Raw genomic sequence first — 15,842 nt, 5'->3', positions numbered from 1 at the left:
AACTGTGCACACTTCAATAAATGTTTGAATAAAATGCAGTATTTAAGAAAGTTCAATAGAACTTTCTCCAGTGAATTGTGGACAGTGATTCAGACTCGTAGGCCAGAATCACAATAGTATTGTAAAATGTGTGTTTATTGAATGAAATTTCTGCTCAAGTGGTGCATCTTAGAAGTGTTGGGTCTTATAAAATTGTTGCATTGAAGGTACTGAATTGAGAACCATACTTGGAGCGTTGGAAATGAAAATGACGGCAAATGGGAATTCTTGCAGTGAATTCGTTGAAAGTGATGCTCTGCGATTATTTAATAAAGCAGTCAGGCTCCAGTCATGCATACTTGTCCGTGGCTCATCAATTGAAGAGGAGATTGAATGATTGGAAACCAGATATCTTCCAATCATAGAAACAAGACTGGAAATAGGAAACAAATGTTACAATATGCCAGCATGATGGTGAAGTCACGAGCTCCATCGAAATGTTAATGTTGCTTTTCTTTTTTTCCAGATGCTCTATCAGCTCATTTATTTTTCTACATTTTTGTTTTCTTTCCTAAATCTCAGAAATTCTATATTTTCTGAAGAGTGTGTTTGTCTTGTTGATCAGTTATTACTAGAAATAGAGGGTATGTAGAAATGGTAGAAGGTTAAGCAGCGGCCATTTACCAAGTGTGAACATCTGGCAAACATGCAGCCAAGGAAGTGTTTAGGGCTGTGATGTCTCAAAGACCCCCCAATGAGAGGGGATTTCTCATGCTGTGCTGGGAGGGCACTGAAGATCCATGCATCTGAGCACCCGAAGGGCGGGATACAGTTCTGGTGAGAACGGTTGCAGCTGCTCTCAGAGTCTTCTCTATTCAGCTTTGATTGTTGTTCCTGCTCCTCCACGGCCCCAGCTCCCCCCCACTTCACCTGCTCCTCTCGATGAGTAAAAGGCCTTGAATTCAACATGTTTTCAACAAAGAGTTGCACAACTGTCCCTCTCTTTCTCTCTCCATTTCCTTTTGCAAATGTCCCTTCCTTTTCACTGTTCCTCATTTCACTCGTCTGCTATTTCACGCTGATTCCCTCCAAACTTTTTTCATTCCTTGCTCACATTTTTGCCCCTACTTGTTGCTCGTCATCTTCTGTTCTGCATTGCTTTAAATATTACTAAACCCACAGTTCTCCTTTCTCCAAAACAAAAAATGTGATTGTTGGGATGAAAACACCGGAACCTTGTGGTAAATCTTTGAAGACACTTTTAAATGTATGTGTAACAGAACCTTGTGTTCATTTTAGCTACCATCGAACAGAGATTCCAGCTTTTGCGTGAGGAAACATCAGAGCAGAAGAGGACATTGGAACGGAGAAATGTCCAAGTGGAAGATCTCGAAGGTTTACTTTTACCTGGCACTTCTCACCACTGCGATTTTGGAAATGTTTTATTTCTGGATTGATGAAGCAGGGTCGTTGACCTAGTTGAGAAACATTGCTATTTTGCTCACATAACTGGTCCCTAATAGCAATGATGCTGGTCCCTAATGATGTTGATTGCAAGATAAATCTTGGCTGGGACAATTACAGTCCGGATACAGGACTTCTCGGCCCCTCGAGTCCACACCGATTTAAGTGAGCTCCTCTAGCCCCACTTACCCACTCCCTGTCCGTATCCCTCCAATCCCCTCACATCCATGCAGCTATCCAACTTGTTCTGAAATGACACAAGAAGTTACATCCCAGACCCTGGCACCAGGGAGACAAACTACCAATCTGTTTCCTTAATCGTATCCACAGAATCCCCAAATTGTCCTCCTGACCATCGAATCCCCTATAACTATTACCCTCCTCTTCCTTTCCCTACCCTTTTGGGCAACAGAGGCCGACCTTATGCCAGAGATACAGCCACTGATTCCTTCCCCAGCCTGAATGTTCCTCAAGGAGGAGTACCATTTGTTGAGTGCTTCAGTCACAGGGGCCCCCTCCTGTATCTGTCTCTTCCCTTTTCCCTCTCATAACTGTAATCCACTGATCCTCCTCCTGTGGCCCTGTTGAGACCACCTGGCTATAGCTCCTATCTATGACGGCCTCACTCTCACTGACCAGGTCGAGGTCATTGAGCTGCAGCTCCAATTCCCTAACACGGTCCCTGAGACACTGCAGCTCAGTACACCTAGTGCAATTGTGGATGTCCAGGAGGTCGAAGACTCCAGGACCTTTCACATCTGACACTGAAAAGAGCAAACTGCTCTCACACTCAACCCTTCTCTCTCCCCCTCACCTTAGAAAGAGAAAATAACAAAAAAATATAGTCTTACCTTAATCTAGATACTCGACCTCAGCCCCTACACGGTGAAGCCTCTCGAGCCAAAGCCTCGAAGCCCCACTCTTTCACCAGGCCACTCTCTCATTGGGCCACTCCTCTCTGGCTTCTCCTTTGCCTTTCCCTCCTTTTATTGGCCTTGACCAATTAAACCTGTCACTCTCAACTCGCTCCTCCTCCGAACACTGCCCAAACTCTGGTCTCCATCTCCTCCGACTCGCTGCTCGAACCGACTATCGTATCTATTGTACGATAGAATCTTGTATGTTCTTTAAAAACCATATAGGATGTGGTTTAAGGTCTCATCCAAACCAATTGCATCCACTCATGCAATTTGATTTCACTACTTCCCCAATGTGCCATTTAGAAATGCACAGAATGACGTGGATGTTGCTTCTCTTCACCATCTGAAACAAGTAAATGGGTTCTTACTATTAAAGCTTCTGCCTCGCATGTTCGAAGTTTGAAAAAGATCAAAGCTGGTGCATAGTTTCATGCATCCACAAGTGTATAAAAAATGGGTTGTGGCAAATCATCGGCAATTATCCATGCCTGCTGCATCCAGGCATATTTGAAGATTGGAGCACGACTGCAACGCCATGTCAACTGTGGCGGATTAACTACCACTCCAGGCTGAGCTTTAGTAAAGCCCCCCTAACCTTGCCTCCCTGCCCCACTCTTTGCTGAATCGAATAAAGTGACATTAAGTTACTTTAAATAACATATTAGGGGTCTCCAAAGTAGTCGATATCGACCCTTGGTGAAGGGGTGGGGGGGGTGGGTTGGAGAGGCAGCAGCGTGACCCAGATGTGTGGGGGGAGGGGGGTGAGACAGCAGCACCACTCACGTGGGCAAGGAGGGAGATAGACAGCAGCGCGACTCGGGTGGTTTGGAGAATGGTAAATGGAGTCCCCTTGTTTAAAAAAGGTAATAGGGAGAATCTTGGGAATTAGGGTTAGTCTTACATTATTGGTGAGTAAACTAATGGAAGGGATTCTTAAGGATGGGATCTATGAAGATCTGGAGAAATACACTCTACTCAAGGATAGTCAGCATGTCTTTGTGAAGGCAAGCTTGGGCCTCACAAATCTAACTCAGTCTTTGGAGGAGGTTACAAAAGAAATTAATGAGGGTAGGGTGATAGATGTGGTCTACGAGGATTTTAGCAAGGCATCTGACAAGGTCAGTCACAGGAGACTCCTTCAGAAAGTCATGAGTCATGAGATGAGCGAAAAATTACCTGCATGAAATAAAAGCTGTCATGTCGGAAGAAAGCAGAGAGTCGTAGTGGAAAGAAAGTATTCTGCCTGGAGGTTGGTGCTGCAGGGATCTGTTCTGCGACCCCTAGTCTTTGTGATTTTCATGTCACCTGGATGAAGAGGCGGATGGATAGGTCAGTAAGTTTGCGGATGTCACGGAGGTTGGTTTGGAGGAGTTGTGGATGGAGATGAAGGCTGTTGAAGGTTACAAAATGATGAAGGTGGGTTGCAGAGTTAGGCAGAAAAGTGGTAGATGGATTTCAATCCAGATAAGTGAGAGTTGATGCATTTTGGAAGGACAAACCAGAAGGCTGAGTCCAGAGTTAATGGTCGGTTACTTAAGAGTGTGGATGAACAGAGGAACCTTGGGTTGCAAATCTACACATTTCTCAAGGTTGCCACACAGTTTGATAGGAGAGTGAACAAGGATTATGGTGTGCTGTGATTCCTTCATAGGGGGTTTGAATTCAGGAGTAGAGTGGTCATGTTGCAAATCTATAAATCTTTGGTATGACTCACTTAGAATATTATGTTCAGTTCTGGTCACCTCATTATAGGAAGGAGAGGGGACAGAGGAGATTTACCAGGATGCTGCCTGGATTGGGAAACAATTCTCATGAGGCAAGGTTCGCAGAGCTGGAGTGTAGAAGGATTAGAGGAGACGTGATAGAGGTCTACAAGATCTTCGACATCCTTCCGTGAATTCAGGGACCAGAACACTACGTAATATTCCAAATGCGGCAAACCAAAATTTTATACAGCTGTAACTTGACTCACCAACTTTTACACTCAGTGCCCCAAATCAAGAAATCCAGCAGGCTGGATGTTTCTTTACCATCCTCTCCACCATGTTGTCTCTTTCAGGGAGCAGAGAGCGCTCAGCTCAAAATCCTTCTCTTCATCAATGCTAGAAAAGATATATTGTAGTCTTTCCCATGCATTTGACCTCCCCCCCTCCCAAATCCAGCACCTCACTCAGGGGAGGGAGAGGGGAAGAGGAGGGAGAGGGGAAGGAGATGGAGAGGAAAAGAGAGGGAGGGAGTGTTGTCGAGGAAGGGGGAGGGATATAGTGAGAGGGTGAAGGGAAGAGGAAAAAGAGAGAGTGGGGAAGGAGAGGGAGGGAGAGTTGTCAAGGAAGGCAGTGGGATAGAGGGAGAGAGGGTAAGTGGAAGAGGAGGAGAGGGAAAGGGGAAGAAGAGAGAGGAAGAAATGTCGAGGAAGGGGGGAAGGATACAGGGAGAGTTTGAGGAGAAGGAGAGGAAGTGGAGAAGGAGAGGGAGAGAAAAGGATAGGGAGGGAGAGTTGTAAAGGAAGGGGGAGGAATATAGGGAGAGGGTGAGGGGCATAAGAGAGGGGAAGGAGAGAGAGAAGAACGGAGTGGGAGGTAGAGTTGTCGAGGAAGGGGTGGGTTAGAGGGGAAGAGGAGAGGGAGAGGCAGGGAGAGTTGTCAAAGAAGGGAAGGGATTGGGGGAGTGGGTGTGGGGAAGAGGAGAAGTAGATGGATAGGGGAAGGAGAGGAAGAGGAAAGAAGAGGGAGGGAGAGTTGTCGAGGAAGGGTAAAGAATATAGGGAGAGGGTGAGGGGAAGGAGAAGGGAAAGAGGATGAAGGATAGTTGTCAAGGAATGCAGAGGGTTATAGGGAGATTGTGAGTGGAAGGGAAGGAGAGGGAGGGAGGGAGAGTTATCGAGGAAGGGGAGGGATATAGGGAGAGAGTGGGGGAGGAGAAGAAGATGGAAAGTGGAAGGAATGGGAGAGGGAGGGAGAGTTGTCGAGGAAGGGGAGGGATAGTGTGAGGGTGAGAAGAAAGAGAGGGAGAGAGGAAGGAGATGGAGAGGGAGGGAGACTTGTCGAGGAATGGGGAAGGATATAGGGAAGAGTGTAAGGGTAAGAGGAGAAGGAGAGCGATAAGAGATGGAGAGGGAGAGGAAAGGAGAGAGGGAGAGTTGGTGAGGAAGGGGGAGCGATATAGGCTGAGGGTGAGGGGAAGAGGAGGAGAGGGAAAGGAGAGGGAGAGGAAAGGAGAGTGAGGGAGAGTTTTCGAGGAAGGGGGAGTAATGGGGTGAGGGTGAGGTGGAGAAGGAGAGGGAGAGGGGAAGGAGAGGGAGGGGAAGGAGTGGGAAAGGGAGAGGGAGGGAGAGTTGTTGAGGAAGGGATAAGGATTTTGGGAGAGGGTGAGGGGAAGAGGAGGAGAGGGAGAGGAAAGGAGAGGGAGGGAGAGTTGTCGAGGAAGGGTAAGGAATATAGGGAGAGGGTGAGGAGAAGGAGAAGGAGAAGGGAAAGAGAATGAGGGATAGTTGTCAAGGAAGGCAGAGGGTTATAGGGAGATTGTGAGGGGAAGGGAAGGAGAGGGAGGGAGGGAGAGTTATCGAGGAAGGGGGAGGGATATAGGGAGAGAGTGGGGAGGAGAAGAAGATGGAGAGTGGAAGGAATGGGAGGGAGGGAGAGTTGTCGAGGAAGGGGAGGGATAGTGGGAGGGTGAGAAGAAAGAGAGGGAGAGAGGAAGGAGATGGAGAGGGAGGGAGACTTGTCGAGGAATGGGGAAGGATATAGGGAAGAGTGTGAGGGTAAGAGGAGAGGGAGAGCGATAAGAGATGGAGAGGGAGAGGAAAGGAGAGAGGGAGAGTTGGTGAGGAAGGGGGAGCAATATAGGCTGAGGGTGAGGGGAAGAGGAGGAGAGGGAAAGGAGAGGGAGAGGAAAGGAGAGTGAGGAAGAGTTTTTGAGGAAGGGGGAGTAATGGGGTGAGGTTGAGGTGGAGAAGGAGAGGGAGAGGGGAAGGAGAGGGAGGGGAAGGAGGGGGAAAGGGAGAGGGAGGGAGAGTTGTTGAGGAAGGGATAAGGATTTTGGGAGAGGGTGAGGGGAAGAGGAGGAGAGGGAGAGGAAAGGAGAGGGAGGGAGAGGGTGTGGAGAAGGAGAAGGGAAAGAGAATGAGGGATAGTTGTCAAGGAAGGCAGAGGGTTATAGAGAGATTGTGAGGGGAAGGGAAGGAGAGGGAGGGAGGGAGAGTTATCGAGGAAGGGGGAGGGATATAGGGAGAGAGTGGGGGCAGGAGAAGGAGAGGGAGAGGGGAAGGAGAGGGAGAGGGGAAAGAGGAGGAAAGGGAGGGAAAATTTTCGAGGAGAGGGATTTTGGGAGAGGGTGAGGGGGAGAGGGAGAGGAAAGTAGAGGGAGAGAGAGTTGTCGAGGAAAGGGGAGTGATAGAGGGAGAGGGTGAGGGGAAAAGGAGAGGGAGAGGAAAGGAGAGTTTTTGAGGATGGGGAGGGATATTCGTAGAGAGTGAGAGGTAGAGGGGAAGGAGAGGGAGGGAGAGGGAGGAAGAGTTGTCGACGAAGGGGGAGGGATAGAGGGATAGGGGATTAAAGGGTTTCTATTGTCTCTGAATCTTTACGAAAAAGTGAAGATGATTTTGAGCTGAAGACCATTGGTCGTCTTCGCGTGATCTTCCTCAACTCTGTTCATCTCTTCCCTTGAATGACTTTTGTTTCCGTTGCTTGTAGATTCGTGAAGCGCAGAAGGGAGGACAACAACTTGTGCTGGAAGTCGAGCTGGTAGCAGGACCATAAGGCAGCCACACTTGGAAACACAATCAACATGTTCAGGTATTTCTACATCCAGTCCTGGAGGATCTCAACAAAGTTCAAGCAAGATTTCTGCCAACACCTAAAAATTCGACAACTCCAAAAAAATGTAGTGAACAGATCTGACCTTTGTACACGTCATTCATCACCCACACCAAAGCCTTTAACTCTGCATCAAGGAAACAACTATAGGACACCCCTTCTAGTATTAGATGAACTGAAATGGAAGTACGGATCCTGAGGCTCTTCAACAAAGGCATATTGGCCACAGTCATGGTCAACATGAGTACTTGGGAGCCTTTTTGCATGAAGTGAAGAGTAAACAAGGATCCGTGTCAGGTCACTCGCCTGAGTGCTACTGGTACCATGTAACCCAGTACTACCTGTCACATGGTCGAGTCGTCGGCGACTAAACCGGCTCCCCAACTAGGCTTGCCTGGTGAGGAGGGTGGCTAGACACCCTGCAGGATGAAAAACAAGACCTGTCAAAGGGTGGATGAACCATGGACAGAAAGGTCTGGCAAACCATCATCTGAGAGGGAACAGCAACCTTCAAAGCCAGCAGATGTGCAGAAATAGAAGAAGATGAGAGGAGAGGCCGTACCAACCCAAGCCTGATCTGCCATCTGGAACAACCTGTCCTGAATGCAGAAGAACTTTCAAAGGCAAGATTGAACACAGAAGCCACTTGATAGCAACGAGGAGGAGAACTTTCTGACAGACAGCGCAGAATTCAAACTGAGGTCCAGTCCTGACCACTGGCCATGTAAAGGCATTGCCCTAACCACTACATCAACCGTGACACCCTGTCGGCTCAGAGAAGCCGGCTGGAATCTCGAGCGTCTGGAGGAATCGATGTGTCAGGCAGCAGTGGGGAGGGGTCGGGGATCAGCGGCGGCAGTGGGGAGGACTCGGGGATCAGCGGCAGTTCCTACCACACCCCCACACACACAAACCCTGACGCACACGCCCCACACACACACACACATACACACTCGATTCTTTGAAAGATTTTATTTAATATTCTCAAATTACATAAAGAAAATCAAATACACATAAAATAACTGTAAACTACATCCCCTCCCCCTTACTAATACAATAAAAACCAAAAAAAGAAAAAAATAACCAAAATAAAGAAAAAAAAAACAACCTCTCCTCCCCCAAAACTTTAGAGAAATGTATCAAATATTCCCTGATTGGTCTGCCAACATTACAACATTGATTTAATTTCTATAGCCATGTGTTTCAAATATAAACACCACATATAAATAAAAAAGAGTAATTACTTACATTATATGTTAATTTTTCTAAATATAGACAAGAGTGAAATCCGTTATGCCATCTTTGCAAGTTTATATTCTTCCATGTGACAGCTATACATTTTCTCGCTACTGCTAACCCAAATCTTAACAAAGCCAAATATGGTTTAGGCATTTTGAATCAACAAATGGAACATTAACATAACCCAACAAACATATTTTTGGATCCATTAAATATCCCTTTGAAACAAATCCCTCAAAAATTTTATAATTTCCTCCCAAAAATGCTTAATTTTCTTTCACGACCAAACTGAATGTACAAAAGTAACTTTCTGCTCTCTACATCTAAAACAGAAATCTGTTAAACTGAACCCATATCTCTTCAATTTCTAAGGGGTTGAATATAATTGATGCAAAAAATTCTAATTGACCATAGTATACCTCACATTAATTAACTTGGTAACACCGTCAACACACAGTTTTGACCATTCCTCCCATGTCAAAATAATATTTAATTCTTTCCCATTTGTCTTTTTCCATTTTCTCCTGCAACAACCAATACATATCAGAAATAAAGCCTTTTTCACCTTTATCTGCAATTAATAATTCAAATTTCTTATGACCTGGTAAATTTATTTCCTTCCCACAATTCTTCTTTAAATAATCTCAAAGTTGGTAATAAACAAAGAATTTGATGCAATACCATATCTTTCCTCCAACCTTTTAAATGCACAAAACCTCCCTGCTTCAAAACAATCTATTTCATTCACTAATCCTTTAATTTCCCAATCTTTTAAGTAAGGATTCTATCATGAAAAGGGAATTAATTTATTCTGATATAATGGTGATCTTATCGAAACTATTCCGATAGAATCTAGAATTAAATTGCGATTTTACCAAATATTCATTGTATGTCGAAAAACGGATAATTTAAATTCTTATAACAATAAAGGATTCCATTTATAAATAAAATGATTAATATTATTTTCCAAAATCTGAGCCATCTTTATCTTTGCCCACCTAGAAGATTGTTCATTATCAAATAACCAATTAATAAACTTCATCGGTGCCACCTCATAATAATTATAAAAACAATGTAATTGCAAACCACCCAATTTATAATGCCAAGTCCATTTTTGGAAAGAAACCCTCGATAATTTACCTTTCCATAAGAATAACCCAACTATGCAAGGAATAGATTGAAAAAAGTATTGTACTCGAGCATAAATGTTCATCTTTATGCAATTCACTCTTCGTATTAAGGTCAGTGATAAATCTTTCCACTTATCTAAATCAATTTTAACCTTATTTCATAAAGGTACATAATGCAAAATAAATAATTCATGATCATTTTTATTTACAACTACTCCTAAATATTTAATTTTATTTGACCATCTAAATTTAGTAATTTGTCTACAATCCATAAAATCTTCTTCTGCTATTGGTAAAACCTCACTCTTTTCCCAATTAATCTCATATCCCAATAATTTACCATACTTATTCAACAAGTCCTGTGATAATTTTAGTGAAGTTTTTGGATTAGTTAAATATACAAAAACATCATGTGTAAATAAGCTAATTTTATTTTCATTTTCTCTCACTTTAAGTCCTCTAACACCAAAATCATGTCAAACAGCCTGAGCTAAAGGTTCTGTCACCAAAGCAAGTAAAGCAGGTGAAAGAGGAAAACCCTGTCTTGTAAAACAAGATAAATTAAAAGATTTTAAAATCTCACCATTCGTTATTACCCTTGTCATAAGTTCTGCATATAAAGCCCTAACCCAACCCCTAAAAAATGGAACAAAATTAAATTTTTCCAATACTTTAAACAAAAACTTCCACTCAACTCGATCAAATGCCTTCTCAGCATCCAAAGATATATCCGTTGGTTGATTATCTTGTTTTTAGCATTAATTAATGAAATCAATTTAACTATATTATCTGATGACAATTTAACTATATTGTCTTTGACAAACCCTACCTGATTGTTACGTAAAAAAATTTGGCAAATAATTCACTAACCTATTATCTGAAACTTTTGACACCAATCTATAATCAACATTTAATAATGATATCGGTCTGTAAGGTGACACTTTTAAAGAGTTCCTTTCTTTTTTTAGGTATAACTGTAATCAATGCTTTTGAGAAAGATTCTGGAAATACATCCATTTTAGTTGCTTGTTTCAAAACATCTTTATATAATGGAAATAATAAATCATTAAATTTTTTATAAAACTCCACCTTAAATCCATCCTCTCCAGGAGATTTCCGATCAGGCATCGATTGCAAAGTTTCTCTCAATTCTAATTCAGTAAATAAAATATCTAAATTCTTTACCTCAAATTCATTCAACACTGGCAAATTTAAACTAGATAAAAATAAATCAATTTGATCCATTTTTTTATAACCCTCTGACATATATAAATTTTCATAAAATTTTAAAAATTCATCAGTATTCATTTATGTAATTTCTCCATTCTTCCTAATAGCATTAATTGTCCTTGATACTTGCTCAGTTTTATGTTGCCATGCCAAACCATATGCACTCTTACTCCCAATTGATAATAACATTGTTTAGACTGCAAAATCATTTTCTCATATTTATACGTTTGTAAATTATAATGTAATTTCACTTTAGATAAATTTATCTTTTCATCCTCTGTATATTTTTTTTTAAATTTTTTCTCCAAGCCTTCGATTTCCTTTTCCAAATTTAAACTTACGAATAAATAGTTTTTTTCTCTCTTAGTTGTATAGCTAATAATTTGTCCCCTCAAATATGCTTTTAAAGCATCCCACAAAATAAATTTACTTTGAACTGAATTTTCTTTCATTTGTAAATAAAAAATAATTTGATCTCTCATCTACTAAATAAAATCTGGTCTCTTCAATAACTTTTCATTAAACCTCCAACGATAAGCTGTCTCAGTTAATTCAGTCCCTAAACATTTAATGAAGGATATGAGAATAACCTACTTTTATCTTCTGCAAAATTAAATCTACCTTGTAAATGCACAGAAATCAAAAATACATTTATTCTAGAGAAAGAATTATGCCGAGCTGAATAAAGTGAATAATCTTTCTCAGTTGGGTTTAAATTCCTCCAAATTTCCACTAAATTTAAATCCTCCATCATCTTAAACAGTCTTTTTGCCATTTTAGTTCTTTCAACAATTTTTGGAGATATGTCCAACAAGGGATCCAAACAACAGTTAAAATCTACTCCGACTAACACATTCCCATATGCCTGATTCGAATTTAAAAATGTCCCTGAAATAAATGTCTGATCATCTTCATTTGGTGCATAAACATACATTAAAGTCCAACTTTCAGAAAAAAATCTTCCAGTTAACAATCAGTACTCTTCCAACATTAGCAAAAAAAAAATCCACAGCAAAAAGTTTTTTTTTATTAACTAATATCACCACGCCTCTAGTTTTAGAGTTTAATGTAGACAAAATTACATGTCCTGACCAATCTCTCTTCAACTTCACATGTTCTTTTTCTGTCAAATGAGTCCTTTGCAAAAATACAATATCTACTTTTAGCTTCTTTAAATTTTTATTTTTTCTGCCTTTTTCTCCATTGATTGTAATTCAAAAGATACATTTTTACGTATCAAAATAGCTACATCTTTAGCCTTAGAATTAAATGAAGAATATACATGCCCAACCCAGTTCCTTTTTAATTTCACGCTTTCATTCACATTCAAATGTGTTTCTTGTAAAAAAGCAATATCAATTTTCATTTTCTTAATATACGCCAAGACCCACGTATATTAATCTAACTATTTAATCCTCGAACATTAAAAGTAGCAAACCTCAACTTTGACATATCTACTATTATTACTAAATACCAATAATATCTTTATATAAAAACTCAAATTAATGTATATAGGCCCTCCAATAAAAAAATCACAAATTAAAAACTAAAAAAAATTAAAAATAAAAAAAAATAAAAAAATAAAGAAAAAGGAAAAAAAAAGAAAATCCCCCCCCCCAAAAAAACTACCAAAAGGTAGTAATCCTCTAAACAAAAATTGGGTGTGGGTCACCCACCAATGGCTGATGACTAGTAAAGAAAGTCCAAATCTCTCCTTGCCCAGCCAAACAGTCAGTAACATCAAAATATTATAAGAACAAAAGAAAAAATAGAATAAGAAAATTCTTTTTACCCAAAAGACTCCAATCTCGAAAATCCCATTTCAGAAGTTGGACTCTTTCCATTCCTGTTTTTTTCCCATTTTTGCCATTTCTTCCTTTTCCAGAGCTACCAAATTTTTCTTTAGGAGATAATGCTGGACTATGTCTTTGTCCTCTTATATCTGGCCATGAGCCAGCAAAAATCATTGCTTCACAATCAGTTTCAAAAAACCAAAATTGACAGACTCCGTAAAACACCTTCAACACTGCAGGGTAACGAAAAGTAGACTTATAACCTTTATGCCACAAAACTTCTTTAACTGGATTGAATCGATGTCGACCTGATGCATTTCCAACAATGGAGACATTTTCCTGTGTGCTCCCTCCATTGAAATCAAAAGGCTTTCCACTTCTTGGGAACACGCACCTTCTTCCGGGGAATGGGTAATTCCAGCCATCCTTCATTTGGTAGCAATAGATTTTTTTTCAGCCCGCACAGGAAATCTTTGGGGTCTAGGCAATGAAGAAATTGAGCCAGGGGCTGTTTCAGGTCGTCTAGGCCCCAGATCCTCAGCACTTCGAAAATGTATATTCTTATGAACTTGAGGTTTAATCTTTTTACCATTAGTGGCCATAATAATTCCTTGATACTTTAAACTAAAATTTAAAAAGTTTAAACTTGAAAACAAAGGTTTAAAAACAGGTATTTAAAAATCTGGCCAGAGAGGTCGAGATTACATGTCTAGACTCTACGCTATCTTGCCACGATCCCTACTTTTAGCTTCTTAATATAATCTATCACACATTGCCTTTTTATTGGGTGATTTAAACCCTTAACATTAACAATTGTAAAACTTAAATTACTTATTACAACTTTCAGAATGGCACCCAATCTTTCACAATTAACTTAAACAAAAACCCTCAAACAACAACAAAAAACACTTAAATCCCCCCCCCCGAAAAAACTGCAACACACTCGAGACACATAGCCCAGACACATACCCCAACAATCACACACCTCCCACACACACACCCTACACACAACCCCCAACACACATCCCCAGACACACACTCCACACATACAAGGCCCGACTAACACCCCCCACAATCACACACCTCCCACATGCACACCCTACACACACATACACATCCCAGGAACACACCCTCACGCTCATAAACTCCCACACATACACTCTGTGCACACACAAACACACACACATATCCCCCATACACATACTCCCCCACACACAACCTCTGACAGATATACACAAACACCCTCCGACACTCATACACACCTTCCACACCCTCACTCCACAAACACCCAATGCACCCACAGTCCCTCTCCCACACACCACACCTACACATATACCCCAATGCACAACCCAGAAACACCGCCCACATACACCCCTCACACACACCTTCACACATGAGCACCTCCCACACACAACTCACAAAATCAACTCCCAGCCACACATCCCACACATAAACGCACACTCACACTCACCCGATACAACCCCTAGACAGATAAACCTCCCACACACATACCCGTACACACATCCTCTCACACTCAGTCCCCCCCACACACACCCACCCACACCCCATATACCTCTCACACACACCCCCAAACATACACACCTTCACACTTGACCAACTCCCACACACAACCAACACAAAATCAACACCCAGCTACACACACACATACATGCACACTCACACAATACAACCCCTACACAGATAAACCTCCCACACACATACCAGTACACACATCCTCTCACACACACAGTCCCCCCCACACACACCCACCCACACCCCATATCCACATACATACTTCCCATCCCCCCATATGCACCACCACACATACCTTAGAACATACCCTAACATTCATACACTCCCACAAATACATGCACACACAGCCACTCCAAAATATTTACCACACACACACATCCCACCATGCACACAACCCCATACATCTGCCCCAAAAACATGGCCCCAATGCACATCCCTCACTCACCCCCACATACACATCCCACACAATCATAACCCAACAGACTTCCCCACAAATACAATAACATACCCGTCCCACACAAACCCAACACAAACCGCACACACACCCATTCATAGACCTCCACCCATCCCCCAAACACATACCCCACATACACACCCAGCACATGGACGCCCCTCCATATTCACCCCTGCACAGACCCCTGCACTCACATCCACACACTCGCACCCTCCACACTTGCAACCCCTACACTCACACCCCTGCACACACAACCCACACACAAACCCATTCCCAATCATGCCCCCTACACACTCCCTCCCTCGCATGCACTGCCACACATATTTCTCCGCACACACACCCTTCACACCCTTGACACAAACATTGCCAGACAAATCCCACCATGCACACGCACTAATGCGACCCTGCACAAACACCCTCCCACACAAGTCCCTCACACATGCACTCCCACTCACATGGCCCTACACACACATCCCGAACCACATACCCCTATACACACACACCCCATAAATACGCCCACACACACACTCCCTCATACAACCCCCACACACACAAACCCGCAAATCCACGCACCCACACCACCCCACACATATTTCCCCCACACTCATGCGCTCACACACACACATTCCCTCCACGTATATCACACACACACACACACACACCAACCCTCCATATGCAAACCCCACACAAGCCACACATCCCATACCCACACACACACCTTCTATATTCAAATCCCACACACACACAAACCCCACTCATAAACACCACACAAGCACAAAACCCCTAACACAGACAAACTCACACACAAAAACCCCACACAAACACAAACAACCCCCACACTCAAATCCACCCCACACACAAACCCACCACACACACTAACCCACCACACATACATACCATACTCACATCCCCAAACATCAGAGACTTACCCAAATTCCCCACACACACAAACGCCAAAATAGCGCCCATGGTGGAAGTGAGGGCATTGGTGCAGTCGCTGACCCATGGGGAGGTGTGGGTGAGGGCATTGGTGCCATCACTGATGGAGGGAGGGGGGTGGTGCCGTCGCTGATGGAGGGAGGGGGGTTGGTGCCGTCGCTGATGGAGGGAGGGGGGTTGGTGCCTTCACTGATGGAGGGAGGGGGGTTGGTGCCGTCGCTGATGGAGGGAGGGGGATTGGTGCCATCGCTGATGGAGGGAGAGAGGTTGGTGCCATCGCTGATGGAGGGAGGGGGGGTGGTGCCATCGCTGATGGAGGGAGGGAGGTTGGTGCCATCGCTGATGGA

At 42.9% G+C, this 15,842-nt stretch overlaps 1 protein-coding gene across 4 annotated transcripts in view; it reads left to right on the top strand.

The window, feature by feature from the left end:
* LOC138750531 (microtubule-actin cross-linking factor 1-like) overlaps nt 1-15,842 on the top strand; it is a 48,493-nt gene that overhangs the window by 21,437 nt on the left and 11,214 nt on the right. For 2 of the 4 annotated variants that reach the window (XM_069912618.1, XM_069912620.1), the window contains exons 7-8: nt 1,279-1,374; nt 7,055-14,424. In XM_069912618.1, coding sequence (XP_069768719.1) covers nt 1,279-1,374; nt 7,055-7,062 — 104 coding nt within the window. In that variant the 3' untranslated portion in view covers nt 7,063-14,424. Of the gene's footprint in view, nt 1-1,278; nt 1,375-7,054; nt 14,425-15,842 lie in introns of those variants that run through there. The other 2 variants (XR_011349377.1, XM_069912619.1) reach the window with 2 other exon arrangements.

This window comes from Narcine bancroftii, unplaced genomic scaffold (genome assembly GCF_036971445.1).
Source record: "Narcine bancroftii isolate sNarBan1 unplaced genomic scaffold, sNarBan1.hap1 Scaffold_164, whole genome shotgun sequence".
Taxonomy (NCBI): Eukaryota; Metazoa; Chordata; class Chondrichthyes; order Torpediniformes; family Narcinidae; genus Narcine; species Narcine bancroftii.
Note: the sequence above shows the minus strand (reverse complement) of the source record. Positions and strands in the feature narration are given on the sequence as shown.